The sequence below is a fragment of the Chironomus tepperi genome, unplaced genomic scaffold (assembly GCF_022539635.2).
Source record: "Chironomus tepperi strain 1889 unplaced genomic scaffold, CSIRO-AGI_Ctep_v1 contig_257, whole genome shotgun sequence".
Classification (NCBI taxonomy): domain Eukaryota; kingdom Metazoa; phylum Arthropoda; class Insecta; order Diptera; family Chironomidae; genus Chironomus; species Chironomus tepperi.
The window spans coordinates 8,090-25,731 of record NW_027226379.1 but is presented as its reverse complement, the minus strand read 5'-3'; the positions used below and the strand labels follow the sequence as shown (position 1 = coordinate 25,731).

Here is a 17,642-nt window from a genome sequence, read left to right as displayed (position 1 = left end):
TCCCTTTGATGTATATATTCATATTATTATTTTAAGAATTTTAAATGAAAAACTGGGAAAATAAATTGACTATTACACAAAAAAATTGAAGCTTGTTTACATGTCTTTGCCTTGTTGTAAAATCTTTTGAATTTTGCTTCATGTAATTTGAAATTATATTTTTGAGAAAATGGGTGGGTTGTATATGATGTGTATATAGGAATTAGATATTTTTAGATCAGAGTTGTTCAAACTATTTGTCGCGGCATGAAATTTCGTGAATCGTATACCGTGCGATTTTTATCGTGGCTTACCATCGAGGTGCGTTGGTACAAGAATGTTTGGACAACACATCTATAGATTAAAGAGAGTTTCTAGGAAGGTTCTAGTTGTCAGTATTCCAAGCAGTACAATAGTCATATTCGTCTTGTTAACGTTTGACACGATTCCCTGACGGCATCGTGACGGCCGTTTGATATAGTTTACCATTGTGAAGTTCGAGTTTGATTTTCTCCCAACAAGTTCTTCTAATCGACACTTACTTACTTACTTCACCAGTCGTACAGATCAATTGTGATCAATGACTTCCCTTAGACTTCTACTGAAGCTAGCTCTATCGCTGGCTTCCTTCTGAAAATTACTGATACCAAATGCCATGTTATTTCTATTAACAGCTTCTCACGACACAATCATGATTAATCACAAGCTTGATTCCATCTCGAGAAATTTTCCTTGTCACACTAGCTTTTATGATTGGTATCTTGCTTATACTTGAGCGATTTATCCTCCTGGGCAACACAATATGGTGAGTTGCATTTTTCGTCGTTAATTTGGGTCGAAATCTACCACACGATGCCGTCAGGGCCACCTAGAGTATTGCCGTTAATACGGTGACGTAGCGTTCCCTAGTGCCTAGTGACGTAGTGATGCCTAACGAGCATGGTATGCTGTTCGGTCCTAGTACAAAAGCAAGGAAACCTTAACAAAACCCAAAAAACGACCTCCTTAACCTCATCATCACTTCTCCTCAAAGTTCATCTGAATCATATCTTGTGCAAATATTTTGGCCGACAAAATATTGACCATGACCGAAATGAAGTGTAATTTAAAAAATATTAACAAGAATCTTCTTTGACTTGTGATTTCTCAAGTATTTGTAATGTCTGTCAACAGAAGCGAGAAGAAAGCCCATTTAAATTTCCATTTGTTTCCTACACAAAATACACAGTTTTCGTGTCATTTACAATGTTTTTTCTCCCTCCTTACTATTCATGTTGTCGTTCAAGTTTTCCATTCATTTATTTTAGTGAAGTGTGGTTGGAAGTTGGTTAATTATTGGATTTTGTGAGTTAAGGCGCAAATTACAAGATTTTGTGCTTGAATTTGTGAAATAATTGATTAAAAGGTATAAAATTCATCAATTAAGAAGAAAGAAGAATTTAACGACATTTTGAAATTTGAAGATGTGACTTAAAAGAGATGCGAAAAATAGCGCAAAAATATTTGTCATAGTTTCAGCCCCTTCTCAGTGTTTTGATGTGAATTTGTGAGAAATTTAATTAATTTTCAATTTTAATTGTAAAAACCAAGTGAATTTAATTAACAGAAGCACATCCCAGTCAAAGTGAACAGCAATAAACATCACCAATATGAATAAGTGAGTGAAAACACAAAAGGCATTTACAATTTGAATGAAAAAGAAATTTTTCAAAGTTTACTTGTCGCAAAATAAAAATTTTTTTTCATAATATCTTTTATTTTTCTATAAAGAAAATGCGGAAAAATATATAAAAATAACATGATATATCTTCCTTTAGAGTCACATTTATCTTAATAAAATTGTCTCTCAACCACAAAGAGATAGGCGAGAAGAGAAAAGGGCAAAAAAAGAAAATGAGAAAGAAATAAGACACTGAAAATAAAAAGAAGGAAGAGAATGTGAATGTCATAAGAGAGTAAAATGTGAATGTATTATAGCATTTATCGGCTGAAACAAAGAAGACATGGTCAATATAGCATACAGATTGAATATATGCATGCCGGCTTTTTTTTCACGCGAGACATACAGCACACAAGAGAGAAATAATGAATTATTTTGACATATACTCATATATACCTACACATATGTATGGGATGTATTAAAAAGCTTCTCAATAAATGCAGAAGACTTTTAGTCTCAATTCAATTTTGTTGTCATTTAGTTCGTACGCTTCTTCTGAAATTAAATTACTTCTTTGTGTTCATACATTATTAATTCAATTTTTTGTTGTGAATTACTAGCTGCTCATTAGACTGATAAAATGTCGAAGTAAGTTCAAATTAATTTCATTATCATTCAATTTTGTGGCATACATTCCCAACTGATACCACGTGAACTAGAACAGAACCTTAAATCAAAATATATATCAAATTTCATGAAACAAAGCACAAAATAATCGATAAGTTCATCAAACTCTTTTTGTTATAACTTTCAACAAAAAAGGCAAAAGCCTAAATCGCACATAATTTATTTTTAGAACATAAAAAATTGAGATTAAGTTTAATGTGAAATAATTTTAATGTATGTCATAAAGACGTAGAGACTAGTGAAACATTTTCGACTCAATTCATGTCAAACTCAATGTGTGATAAGAGTATGTAGACACAGTGAGGATAGACAGGATGTTAACCTTGACATTCATCTCATTTATAAAATTATCTATTAATAGTTATCTGTATTGAACGTCTTAGGCCAGTGGTGGGTGAACTGTATGTCGCGGGACACCTTGGTGGTAGGCGTCGACCAAAACCTTACACGCTATACGGTTCATTGCAGTTCATATAGTGCTGCGGCACACAAGGTGTCCAATACTATCTTAGACACATTATCTTTGTGTCGCGGTTCACCAGTTGTCCACTACTGTCTTAGACATATTACCCATGAGCCATAGTTCACCTTGATATTAATCCTAGACCAAAACCATACACGATATACGGTTCATTACGGCTCATACGGTACCTTGACACAAAACTTGCCCTTCACTGTCTTAGACACATTACTTACATATATTAGGTATAAAATAGACTTTTATTAGACAATAAAATTGCAGGGTGTAGACTTGCTCCTTTACTCAGGTAATTGAAATTCCCAATGAGACTAGTTCATGTGCAAAAAATTTCATTGTTACGAGATGAAAATGTTTGAAAACTTTATGTGTTTACGATAGTTTTGCCTATAAATTTTACTGATGCTATAAATAATGTGTTTCTTAAACGTTTTTGCGGTACCATGAGAAATATCGATCTTGGGTAATTTGAGTGATATCGTCTAAGACAGTGGTGGGTAACCTGTGTGGCGTGGCACATCTTGGTGGTGCTCTTTGGGCATTCTTTGGTGAAACTGAACTTGACATAGGTTCATGGCACTTGTCATTTGGAAGCACACTAGCGTGCCGCAGCACACAGGTTGCCCACCACTGCTCTAAGAAGTTGAACTATGATAGCAAAGTTTCTTCAACCAAATGGCGCGTGTATTTTTATTGAGCAAAAAAAAACTTTTGATAAATTGGAATTTTCGAGGGGCTTTTGGCAATAAGTATTTTGGCTTTTTACTCGATGTTTGAAGCTCTATCAACTAGCATGTCTGAAACTTTAACCATCAAATTAATCTTTTAATCTGACTATAATCTATGAATCCCATCAAGTGCTTCTTTAAGGAAAAATTTCTTCTCAAGCTTATATTTTCTGAATATTTAATGTCCAGATACTTAAGACTCCTCATAAGCATTCAAAGAGCATAGAAATTTAATAAAAAAATTCTAAGTAACAGAACAAAAATTACTTTAAGTAGAAAATTATGATAAACATTAAGCAATAAAATAGTTGTCAGCAGTTCGTAATTGCCAATTAAAGCTTAATCGCTGTTTATTTTTATGGCAATAATTGAGTTATAACTACAAAACGGGGACTAATAAGAAGTTTTTTATTTATTTGCTTGTAAAAATTTCATTTGGGTTTTATTTGAGTTTTGGAAGGTGAATTATTGAAATTAAAGAGGAACAAGCTTGGATTTTAGGGACTGTTTAGTTTGGTGATGATAGGAAAGGATTTGAATGAGTTCTGAATGCTGAATAGTCAGCCTAATTCAATGGTCAACATAATACAGTTTGGTCAAGTGTTGTCCATCTTTATTTTACGAAGCGGCACATCTAGTTGGTAAACCTCGACATAAACCAGAGCTTGAAGTCGACTCGAATTTTATATGGAGTCGAGTCGAATTGAATCGTCGTCTTTCAAACAAATTCTGAGTTGACTTCGATGTTCAAGGGATATACGGTCCTAATATTATCATAGTGTGTCACGTAGGGTTGGACAAATATTCGAATATATTCAAATATGATTTTTCCCAACGTTAGAGTCACGCCACTTAGTTTGGATAATATTTGCTTAAAGATTACTTACTAATTTAGCATCACAAAGTGTGTCTGAGTCAAACTAGGATTTGCAGAGATCTCGGGCTCGACAAATTCTCAAGGCCAATACCAAGATTTTAAGGAGATTTCTCAAATTTTCTGGTAATTGAAGTTTGCGCTAGCTTTCCAATTGTTTATCCTTAATTGCAAGGCAAGAAACCTAGTTTGACCTACATAATGCAGCATATGTAGCTCTACTTCTAAAGATTCCTAAAGAATAATATCCATATCCAGTTAATTGCCCATAATATTCACATGTATCAGACCTCATCCAACACGTCCCAAACTTACATTTCATACCTCTAAGCCTTTCAACCATTCATCAACAGCCCTGAAAGAAAATACCCTCAAACTCCATCACAACAACAATAACGTCAAACTATAATAAAATTAATTACCGTCTGAGTTTATGCAACAAACTAATCATTAATCACATTAATTTCAATTTGAGTCATTTATGATGAAGAATAATAGACATATTGTCATTCATAAATGAACTCTATCACCTTGATGATCCCACATAAATACGTCATAATCTTCGCTCGTGTATGTAATTGACATGCATTATCATGAAAAAATTCTTTATTTTATTTACTTTATGTTGACATAATTTATTATTCTAAAAATAATTACTTAGCAAGAATAACACGACATAATATTAATCTCGTGTTTATAAAATAAGAAGTGAATATTTTTCTCATATGCTGATAAGACAACAACAGGCGAGAGAGGCATAATAAGATAGATTAAAGTCTTTTAAATGCCTTGTTTGTTGTCTTCTCAAGTGAGCCCCGTTTAAATTTATGTTAATTAAGTCAAATTAATGCAAATTAAATTCCTGAATGAACAACAATGAAATAGCTCTTGGGGGGTCGTTCATGAATGATGGCTAATGATTATGGGTGGTTGGGGGTTAATGGAGCTATGTTATCGTTGGTGGCAATGAATTTTGTAGTTTGAATGTTTGATGACTTTTGAAGCTTGAAGATAAGTTGGATGTTAACTGAATTTCTTGAGAAAAAGTAGATTTTGTGTGAAATTCAATTGCATAGCACAAATTGGTTAATCGATTCTAAATTTCAGAGTCCGGAGTCGACTCAGATTTTTATGGAGTCGAGTTCACTCCAAATTCTCTGTCTAAACTTGACCCCAGCTCGTGTGACTATGGCTTAGAATATAATATAATGTAGGGTTTGGTTATAGCAACGGCACTGCGATCGATGATCTGTTGTACCATTCCAAATTTCTACAAAATGAGACTATGGCTTGGTACTGGATTAAATTCAAATCCGGTATCATGCTAGAGTCACGACGGCCAGGTACCAGATTTGGATCGATTAACCGATTTGTGCTATTCATGTCAGCCACATCCGAGTCGACTTCAAGTTCTATGGCTTCTTTATTTGTTCATCGACTGGTCATTAACTTGCCTTTAACTAGTTATAACGTATTTTAGTCCAATTGAGTTCAGTTCCCAATAATGTCGTTGTTGATGACAACTGAGTTGAGTAAAGGCATGGTGACGATTGCTTTTGGCTCATTTTGACGACGAGACGAGCAATATATTGCAATATCTACTTGGGACTGTCTATATGAATATCACAATGCATATCAGTTCCACAATACAATACAAGCTCCTGACCTTTCCACTAACCCAACATTGCCCCCAGCTTTAATTTTGTATTGATCTTATCCATCACTTCGATTCATTATCATTGACATCACTAACAAACAATTTCTATATAATCCATCCGGTAGAAATTCCCATATATCTCTCATAATTAAATTTGTTTCTATTTTTCTCCACTCACATGTTTTTCCTATCCTACCCTTTATTTTGTTACTTCTTCAATCATCACATCACATTTTATGGTTTTGTAACTTTTTTTTTCTTCCTCCTTTACTTTTCCTCTTACTCATCTTTTAATATAATTTATTGGGTAGAAAAGTGCTTTTGTTCATGCTTTGTCTCAGGTTTTCCGGATGGATTTCTTCTTGGCACAAAGCACAAAGAAAAACACATATGAGTATTGTTTATAAATCAGAAAGTAATGATGTTTGTGTAGCGAATATCACAGATGTTCTTATTTTGTTTTTTTTTGAGATTAATTCTTTTCGAAAATTGTTTTTTTGTTCTAGAGTCAAGGACGGATAATGTCAGTTGATATTGAATTATTTTTTGAATTATTTTGAGACAAAATAAAGGAATTTTGAAATAATGTTGTAGCTTTGAATGATTATGAAACTTGTGATTCGATGATTGTCTCTTACTTACTTACTCAATTACGTATTGTAACCATTGTCCAATGTGAAGCCTAGGTTAATAAAAGGTGGAAATTTAGAGTCTAGAATCAGCTAATAACTATGCTCAAATCTCGAAATCAGGATTGATACCCTTGATAAAGACACTAAATGTAGGCCCAATTGTAATGTTTGTTGCTATACATAAGTTCATTCTCCAAATCGAGCCCATGCCTGGTTAATACTGTAATGCTCACAAATTGCTGATTATGGTATAAGTCTCTTAATATCCATAACAGACAATGAGCATAATCATCTAATTAACTCATGAGCTTGCCTGTTCGTTTACATTGAATTTAGGCTTTGCATATTTAATGTCGCAGTCCATCTGGCTTACCAAATCGACGTATAACTAGAACCTTATTATATTATTGTGCTGATTTGATGTGGACATTGTCTTTTAAGGGTTTGATAGTTATTTTGCACCCTTATCTTCCTGAATTTGTTTTTATGTTAAAATCTACAAAAATTAGAGACGACAAACAGTCTAGATTAGACGAAATTCGGCTTCAATCCTCAACTCTTGTCAGTTTGGGCCAAACTCTAATGGACGTAAGTCAGATTGTTCGTTATTTTCAACTACATCAACTAGAGTTAGTTTGCATATCTATTTAAAAGCTAGACTTAAAATGAGAAAACGCCAGGTGCATTCAATTCAATGCAAATTCTAGGCCACTGAGTCCATTTACTCGATGATTTACAGCAATTTAAAATTAAATCATGTCAAATCACATGACTCTTCATTTTCATTAATAAAAACTGTTCTTGAAAAATTTTCTTCTATTTTTGGATATCCTCCAAATAATTTCAATGCAATTCCGTTTATAAAGTCGTCGCACACAATAATTAAAATGCGTTGTGCTTCACACATCGTCAAAAATATTCCATCTACTCACTTACAAGATGTGCATGCGTGACTGTAATGAAATTTGTGTCATTCTCATTAAGTAATTTTTCGCCATGTCATGGATAAAAAGAAGTGAAAAATTTTACTTCTTCCTGTCCTTTCTTGTTATATGTCAAATGCCACAAATACATTCACATGATGACAAATTAAAGGACATCCATAAAAGTTAAAAAGGAGTCAACACAAAAAGTAATAAATTTATTTGTTTTTCCAACAGATTGACTTTCGGTGAGGAACTCGGATTTCAAAAGCAAACTCCAGGCTTTGCAACAAAATCCATTCACAACGGACAAAAGCCTGAACAATGGAACAGTCGGTAAATAAATTGGATTTTTTTTCTTCTTTCCAATACATTCTTAATCTCAATTTTATGTCTATTTTTGTACCTTTTTCTTTTCGGGGCGGATGTTAGAGCTGTCGTGCCACCGATAAGTTTGTCAACAACATTTAAACAATCAGCACCAGGCGTACATTCAGGATTTGAATATAGTCGATCGGGTAATCCCACGAGAAATGTACTTGAAACATGCTTGGCTGGACTTGATAATGCCAAATATGCATTGACTTTTTCATCTGGATTGGGTACACAAACAGCAATTCTATCAATGCTTAGAACTGGTGATGGAATAATCACTGGCGATGACATTTATGGCGGTACAAATAGATTGTTTAGAAATCTTGCTGCAAATATGGGTATTGACGTACAATTTGTTGACTTAACGGATTTGAAGAACTTGGAAAAAGCTATAAAGCCAAATGTTAAGCTTGTGTGGATGGAAACACCAACAAATCCCGTCATGAAAGTTATTGATATTAAAGCAGTTGCTGAGATTGTTCATGCTAAAACAAAAGCTTTCCTCGTCGTCGATAATACCTTCCTATCTGCATATTTTCAACGTCCATTGGATCTTGGTGCTGATATTGTTATGTATTCATTAACAAAATATATGAATGGACACACGGATGTTGTTATGGGAAGTGCTGCAACGAATAGTGAGGAGCTTCATGAGAAGCTACGCTTTTATCAAAATGCTACAGGTATGTGTTTGTTATTGTGCTAATTTATATTGTGCTAATTGAGGTTCGTTGTAAGTGATGACAATTTGGCAATATGGATCCAGTGCAGCACCAATGTTGCTTGAGTTTGGTGCATGTCCAGCGCTAAACTAATGAGTAATTTGGTCCAGATCCAGATTTTTTCTAATTTTTGATGCGATGTCTCTTAATCTGTATCTGAATTGCACATAGCGTCAATTATGTGATTTGTGGACAGCTTAGTGTCAACTTAGTACTAGGTTACCTCTGAGTCCAGCCTTACTCTGACCCTGACACTATCCTGATGTCGGATTTGACTGCTCATACTTTCCGGGATCCTAAAAGCCATCAAACAGTTCCAAACTTGATCCATCCTTAATCCCCTTTAAAAATAACAGACATCACAAGTCAACGACCCTCATACAAAAAAAAAATATCTACAGATGAGCTTTCCGTATCGTTCTTATTATTCTCATTAGTTTTTTTTTCCTTCTGTTCCTTAATTCACCCTAAAGGGCATGAGATGAATGGAAAATTATGTAATTGAATAGAAGGGTTGAGCTCGTTATAGATGAAAATATGCAAGCTGACTCCTCTTTATGTTTTCTTTTAATTCCAATAATTTTTAAACAAAACATGTTTTGTGATACTTTATCATCGAACGTTGTTATGTTTTTGTAGAACTTGTGAAGAATGATGAACTTTATCTTTTACGAGCAACAAATAAAGTTTTGGGTTTCATGTTATGGGGGCTGCTTTGGGGGGTTTGTAATGGGTGGACTGAGAGAATTGAATGTTTAAGGTCGAGGACTGCCTTAATGTTCGATTGTCTTCATATTTTCTTATGTTAGTAACTTTAGACCGGTCTATAAGGATATGACATTTATTGGAACAGCATCAGTCTACCTTCAGCACCGTATCTCGTCAAAATGGTCCAAAAACAGTCGTCAAGTGGACAATCACGTCATTATGATTAAGACATAGCAGTGACTATGATGTACCGTTCGGGTTATTAATCCTATCGCACGGAAAGAAGCAATAATTGATGAACATCCAATTAAATGAGACATCAACCTCACCCAAAAGCAACCCAAGAGGATATCCATCTCAATTGTCATCTTCCGTGTCAATAAAGCCCTCAGCATTTAAAAGCTCATTTATCCTAATTCCTTAATCTCAATTTAATCCCCAAATTAAATAGTCTCTAATTTATATCAACAGGAATCGTTCCATCACCATTCGATTGCTATTTGGTCAACAGAAGCTTAAAAACTCTATCATTAAGAATGGAAAGACATTTTCAAAATTCTGTTACTGTTGCTAAATGGCTTGAGGCTCATCCAAAAGTATCAAAAGTTTTACATCCAGCATTGCCATCACATCCACAACATAAAATTGCTTTGTCACAGACCTTTGGGCATTCCGGTATCATGTCGTTTTATATTAAGGATGCAACATTAGAAAATTCGTCTAAATTTTTGGAAACATTAAAAGTTTTTACACTTGCTGAATCTCTTGGTGGATATGAAAGTTTAGCGGAACTACCAAGCGTTATGACACATGCATCTGTGCCAGAGGCTCAACGTGCTGAATTGGGAATAACTGATGGATTGATTAGAATATCTGTTGGCCTTGAGGATTCACAGGATTTAATCGATGATTTGGAGCAAGCACTTGCTGCCTTTTAAAGCATTCTCTATTTTTATAACCTGTCAAAAAAAAGTTATTTTTTTATACGAAATAAATTTTTTTATTCTATAAAGTCATGACTCATTACTTTTTTTCTATGTCGACAACTTAATTGACTTCCGATGAAAGGTATTGGCTAAATATTTACATATTGTGATGTCTAATGAACCATCAACATTGTATCAGTAAGCAATTATATTCATAACACTAAGCTTGAAATTTGATATTCATGAATACAACACCTCCTACCTCCCCACAAAAGGTTCATACACTTATGTTCCTTCCTTATGCATACATCATCATCGATTTCGTATTCATACATCAATGATGAGGCGTATGATAATTTGTCAATTTCATTTTCATTCTACTGTTATTACTTATCATGCATATTATACTTTATTTATTGATTTTCAGTTCTAAAATGCTTCATCAATCAAGTTATTTACACTAGACTTGAATTGTTTTTTTTCTTTCAATTGAACATGCATTGATTCATAAGAGTTTGTTGTGTTTTTGGGGTTTGATTTGATGTGAACACGTAGGATGGTTGATTCATTTTTGGTGACTTTAATCAAGGGACAGGAATTTTTTTAAAGTGTATAGAAAATTGGATATATTTTGAGTAATTCGATTATTTTTGATTATTTACGTCATGAGCAGTGTCTGGGGATTCTTAGAAGATTGGTTGAATGTCTGATATCGAAAAGGAGATCGGAAATTTATGACTAGACGGCACTAGACATACAGAGAAGTCTGTTACACTCGGAAACTAGGGATTAACTCTTAATTGAGAAGCTTCTTCAGAAATTCGAAATAAAATGGCAGTTATGGAACAAAAGTAGTAACATAGTGCACATTATGATAGTAAGAAATTTTCTAATGAACCACTTTTTTGGAATTTTTTGCGGCACATTTGACCTTGTTCTTCTTAACTGACAGTAAGTATACTAAATGAGTATGCACATGCGTAAACTTAGGCTTTGGATGTAAACAGTTGATTTCTACAAATTTACAAAAGCACTTGTGGACCAAGATAGGCTACAACATTTCTGTTCGAACTACATGTCGCGGTAGTAGTTGGCTGCTGAAACTGTATGTTATATCTGATTTTGGTTGAGGCTCACCATCAAAGTATAACGTGACATTAAAGAGTTTGGACAGTATTGGATTAGAATTAGACAACTGCTTGATATCAACTGGTCGTACCTATTTTGATTCGTTCGGATAATTGACATAGCCAGCAACAGAGAGAGTCAATCCTCTAATCGGGAGAATCAAATTGGCAAGTTTTTTTTTGAAATTTAAAGAATCACATAGGATCATGGCTACAGCAAGGAGTAATAGCTCTTGAAATGAATGTTTTCAAGATATGCAGCTTGTACACGTAATTCAAAAACAATCTTCTTTCAATCCACCAGAATTCAAAACAACTCAAAGCAAAAAAGAAGGAAATTATTTGAAAACTTCAAAGCATCGTAAGCCACATGAGTTTAAAAAATAATGAAGACAAGCTCAACATACTTCAAAACTTCAAAAAAAGAGAAACTTTTCCGTATGCAAAAACCTAATTAAATTAACAAAAAAGAAAATAAAAAAATCTTTCAACAAAATATAAAGTTCGCGTCACGTATCAAGAAATAAAAAGCTTTCGTGTTGTGGAAACAACAATCTTGCCTGAACGTAAAACCGCACTTTTTCAGGAAAAACCTGCCAAAAAACTTTATTTTATTTACTTGAAAGAACTTCAAATTATTCCTTAAAAATAAAAGAAACTTTTTACATTTCCTCATGTGAAGCATGCAGGAAGAAAATATATTATTTTTGTGTATATTCATTATCATTCAAGTCATTAACAAAATTCTGAGATGAATATTAAGTATCTGAGGTGTGTGTTCATGTATATCATGACATAAAACCAAATTATACATTCATATACATCATCATTGACTTTAATTACCTTTAATATTGACAGAGTAAAGTTCACAAAAGTGCTTTTTATTTTTGTTATTGAATGTACGACATAAACAGCATTAAAATTTAATGTCATTTTTCAATTGCTAATGGTGTTGATGAATTTGATTTCAGGGTAGGTTTCTTGGAATAAAATAGGTCAATGAATTAGAACTGAATCGAATGTTAGAACGGAATTGAATCCAATACAGCGGTTTTTCGAGGAATAACGTTAAAGCACTGCAAATGAATTAACCTCTATAGTAGTACTAGGCAGCATGTATACAGCGACACAATTGAGTCAAAGAGTGATTGCTACTTACTTTCTTACTTGCTTGGTTGGTCTTACAGATCAATTGTGATCCATGACTTTCTAATTCCAAAGAGACACATCATTGGTTAGTGTCAATTTCAAATGGACTCCAACTTCCGTTTGATTTTCCAGAAATTATCAACATGTTCGTGATTGCATCGCTATGTCCACTCATTAACGTCGAGTAATCATTGAATCTTGAAATGTATCAATAAAATCTAGGGCGGTCATCTGCTGTATTTTTGCAGGAACGCTGCTGTACTTTTTTAACTTGCTGCTGTACTTTTTTAACTTGCTGCTGTGCCGACAAAGCCTCAAAATGTCCCGATATTTTGCAAAAATCCTCTGGCCACTCTAATAATCCAAGATCAACAATCACATAGGCATCAACGAACCTGTCATCGTTGTGACGTAGTGGCACTTAGACGACTACATTATGCTACTCAGGTTCCAATCGGCTTGTAAATGGAGCCTTATCCCCAATAGCACAAATCGAATAATCGATCAAATATCTGACCCCATGCAGGCTTGTCTCTGACTTGATACCGGATTCAAAGCAAGAGTCACGTTGGTGTCGAATTTTTGGTCGTTCAGCTTGTGCTATTCGGATATGTCGCCCGGGAACCAGGCATATCATGTAATGTAGCACGTTTTGAGGAGCACTGGAGTAGAACACTGAATTCTCTTCCATCCAAAAACTAGTAAAACCAAGTAGCTCAATTAAGTCACTTAGGCACTGATACGTTGCCTTGCTGACTTTAATACACGAGACTGTGTGATAGCTGATTTCAGCCAAAATTAGAAACTTCATCATCATGCTGAGAAAGATTAAAAATCCTTTAACATTCAATACGAACCAAAATTGTAAGACGAAGCTCAATCCTATCAACATGCCATTACTTGACTTCTCACTTAACTGATCGTGATAAAATGCATAACTGCGTCAGCAAACAAGAAGATATCTATTAAGTATGTAAATGTTCATCACCTAAAGTGACAAAAAAACAATTCATTTTTATATCGCTTTATTCTTCTTCATATATCCCCTAATTATCATATTATTACAGCTTGTAATTTTCGATACCTAAAATAAACTCGAATTGTCTTTTTTTGGGTAGGAAATCAAAAGCAACAATCCTGTATAAACAACATTTTTATGAAAAATGGATGTTTGTTAATATTTTATTTACCCATAGAAGTACAAATAGGTTGAATATGAGGACATTCTGAGCACATATAAAGGAGTCACCCAAACACGAAAATTTCATTAGTTTCATTGTAAATTTTCATCAAAGCAGCCGCAGGGATTGATAAAAAAAGTCTTTAATTAAGCCCAATTGTGAGGAAAATAATTGAAAAGTTTCCAGGATATACAGAGGCAATTATGATAATTATTTACTTCTATTCCATACAATGCATGTTGTGGTCATTATTGCATGCTGAATCATAAACGATTCTCAAAACAATGAGTAGAGAATAAGGAACATACAGGACTGTATAATATTATTATTTAATGTGAATGCAAAATGTTGATTAAAAATTATAATTAGGAGTGTATCTTTTGGAATATGATAGTGAGATAGGTGATGTGAACTGAACTATGGAGGAAATTTTTGGATAAGGGGGAAACAGCTTTGGAGGAAATTTTATGACGTAGGGACATTTGGACAGCTTTTGAATTGCTGGACAATTCTTTAGGTCAATATCCTCACTTTTTGGAACAAATTCGTCCAGAAAATTTCTATTTCCTCAAGTTTTGAAAGCTTCAAATTAAGACAGAATTCAATTTTTGTCAGCATAAATCCAATGATTAGAATTTCATTTGTTTTGTGGACGCCTAATGTCAAAGTAGAGTGAATCCAATTTTTATTGCCATATGTATGTATATGATTTTGCAAATACTAGGCTAAAGATTTATGTGATAATATAGATAATAGACAAATTATCTGGAAATTTTGCAAATTCACTTGTTCGAATCTTATAAAAAGAAATGGACTTTGAGTTTAGTTTATCAGATTAAATATTATCCTAACAGGCAGTGTTGATATCTTTGAATTCAAAGGCAAATGCTAATATAAGCTCTGAAACTGCCAAATTTATGTAGAAAATCAAAGTTAGTATATCAAATGATTTGTCTTGACATTAGCTACCTTTAAGTATACAATTCCATATTCTGAATATTTGACCTGAGGGAAATAAGAGTAAAAATGCTTCAAAGGCAAGCAAAGGCGTTACTTCAAAATTTAGCCATTATCAAGCCGTAATTTTTGATATTTAAACATTGGCTCTAATTCTAAAATTTAGAGTTTTAAAGCTTATATTAACACTTGCATTTGAATTCAAAGATATCAACACTCCTAAAAGGAGTCAAGGAAGGATTGTCAAGTCAAATGTCTAAAAATGTTTCTATTCTTAATTTTCTTGTGCCAGTTTGTGATACATATTAAGTTTTATCAAAAGTGTCCAGTTAATGTGCAGACTAACATTAAATTCAGGAGTTTTTCAGACAGTTTTAACTAGTTTGAATGTATTGTTTATGCTTGTTAAAATAACAGGAAAAGTGCTAAGAAAGTGAGATATTCAGACATTAATTAATAAGATTTAATCCTAATGTGTCAGTGGTGGTTAACCTGTGTGCCGCAGCACATTGGAAAGCCGCAAAAATTTTTTGGAAATAACATGAAGTGTGGGGTTTTGGTCGATCCTTACCACCAAGGTGTAAATACTGTAATATGTGTTGTATAGACAAATGTTTAATTGTTTTCTGAATTATAGCTGTTAATAGATGTGTTATCTGTCTCAGTTGCTCGAGTTTATACATATTCATCATATGATGACGTGACACTTTTATGTTCTATGCCTTAATCTATTGTACATGTCTGTTATAGGCTTGATATTATTGAAATATATTGTTTTATATCTAACAGACCAGACAGTAATACATCGACTAATCTAGTTTGAAAGACTAGACAATTTCCTCCATCAAGGATGTTCCCCCTTAACAATATCCATGGAATATCATCAGCATAATCATTATTATAAAATTATTATAATTCTCTAAATATTTGAATAATTGAAAATTTCTAATTAATATTTTTTATTGTGTCTATATTGATAGTGTTCAGACAGGAAGAGACAGAGTAGACGAGACAGCAAAAAAAGCATCCTCATGAATATGATGCTCGTGGCATTTATGCTATATCAGTTTTTAACTGTATCCTCCGGTCTTATGAAGCATATTAATATTGATGAAAATGATGATAAAAGTACTTTAATTTTATATGAAAAACTTTATAATTTAATTGAAAATATCACAATACGACATAGTGTTAACATGAGATTGTGGATTATATCATTTGATGCAAGTCTAAAGCACATCATCGATATATCAAAATTTGATAAAACCAATAATAAAATCATGAAAATAATTTATACAACAGATAATCAGTTGAATATACCAGACAGACGAGATTATGCGACAATATTTTTAGCACAAACTAACGATAATCGTTTAGAAAATTGGCTCAATATGAGCCTAAAACTGCCATCCGATTCGATAAAAATCTATGTGAACCACAATGATTGTCATTTAAATGAATCGATGCTTGCTGAAATCATGAGCAAATTGTGGCATTCGTATGATAAAATTGGCTTTATTTACTATATATCGTTGTGTATGCAGCCATATAGTATAAGTGGTCAACGTAGCAATAGTGTCGGTGACGATTATGGTCAGCAGTCACATAGGAATAATTATATCATCAATTTATTTTACTATCATCCATTTTTAAGACATAAATCAGTTGTGGAACAACATCAGCACAATTGGGGTAGAATGGAAAAGATAAATTTGATAAATGATAAAGGATGGACTGATATGAGCAGTCAAGCATTTCATTATTTTCCGTTCGTACCACATAAATTGAATTTCTATGGATATTTATTGACCGTTATATTATTTCCATCTACAATGGCTTATTTTAGAAGTGAAATAAATTTATTTAAAAAATATTTGTCAATTGAGACGTTGAAGGATCCATTTCATAGTGTTGGTGCATATTTTGGTGAGGATGTTGAGGCATTGTTGGAATTTCAGAGGCTGATGAATTTTAGTATAAACCTCTCACCAACATCTGATATGGGATTCTATGGCTTCAAAGTAAGTTACATGAAAAAAATGTTTTTTAATTTACTTTCTTTTGAGGTTAGGATTGTTTTGAGGCACTTTGTCTGTCTGGCAATCTTTCTGTGTCTTTTGGTGTCTTTCCGCGTCTTTCCGTGTATTTTTGTGTCTTCCTGTGTCTTTCTGTATCTTTCTGGGTCTTTCTGTGTCTTCCTGTGTCTTTCTGTGTCTTTCTGCATCTTTCTGTGTCTTTCTGTGTCTTCCTGTGTCTTTCTGCGTCTTTTTGTGCTTTTATGTGTCTTTCTGTGTCTTTCTGTGTCTTTCTGTGTCTTTCTGTGTCTTGTTGTGTCTTCCTGTGTCTTCCTGTGTCGTTCTGTGTCTTCCTGTGTCTTTCTGTGTCGTTCTGTGTCTTTCTGTGTCTTTTTGTGTCTCTGTGTGTCTCTCTGTGTCTTTCTGTGTCTCTCTGTGTCTTTCTGTGTCTTTCTGTGTCTTTCTGTGTCTTTTTGTGTCTTTCTGTGTCTTTCTGTGTCTTTCTGTGTCTTTCTGTGTCTTTTTGTGTCTTTCTGTGTCTGTCTGTGTCTTTCTGTGTCTTTCTGTGTTTGCTGTTTTTAAATATTTATTGACCGTTAATCTTTCAAATATTTTTTGACTGTTAATTTTTCAAATATTTCATCAAAAAAGCGCTCTAGTCAACAAATCCTTCACAATTTTCCACATGCCATCTAAAAAATGTTTCACTTTTACTCCCTTCATTTACGTATGCATGTGAGATGTCGGCATATGTGTTGAAATTTTAATGTGTATACACTTTTTTTGTTTTGAAAAAATAAGGAAAAAGAAGCACAAAAAAAATGTGAAGGGTGCACATACTGATATGTATGAATGTTTATGTTA

The 17,642-nt window shown here is 33.4% G+C and overlaps 1 protein-coding gene across 1 annotated transcript; it reads left to right on the top strand.

The window, feature by feature from the left end:
• Positions 1 to 2,154: 2,154 nt before the first annotated feature.
• LOC139091669 (cystathionine gamma-lyase-like) lies at positions 2,155 to 10,439 on the top strand. Its single transcript, XM_070641814.1, has 4 exons — positions 2,155 to 2,287; positions 7,856 to 7,954; positions 8,051 to 8,676; positions 9,895 to 10,439. Exons 1-4 carry the CDS (start codon positions 2,280 to 2,282, stop codon positions 10,359 to 10,361), a joined length of 1,200 nt encoding a protein of 399 aa, XP_070497915.1. The 5' UTR covers positions 2,155 to 2,279; the 3' UTR covers positions 10,362 to 10,439.
• The last annotated feature ends 7,203 nt before the right edge of the window (positions 10,440 to 17,642 follow it).

Excerpts from the sequence above, each read along its gene's own strand:
- LOC139091669 (XM_070641814.1), top strand. Across the intron at positions 7,955-8,050 it reads CCTGAACAATGGAACAGTCG|AGCTGTCGTGCCACCGATAA; the intron begins GTAAATAAATTG and ends GGCGGATGTTAG. Across the intron at positions 8,677-9,894 it reads CTTTTATCAAAATGCTACAG|GAATCGTTCCATCACCATTC; the intron begins GTATGTGTTTGT and ends TTATATCAACAG.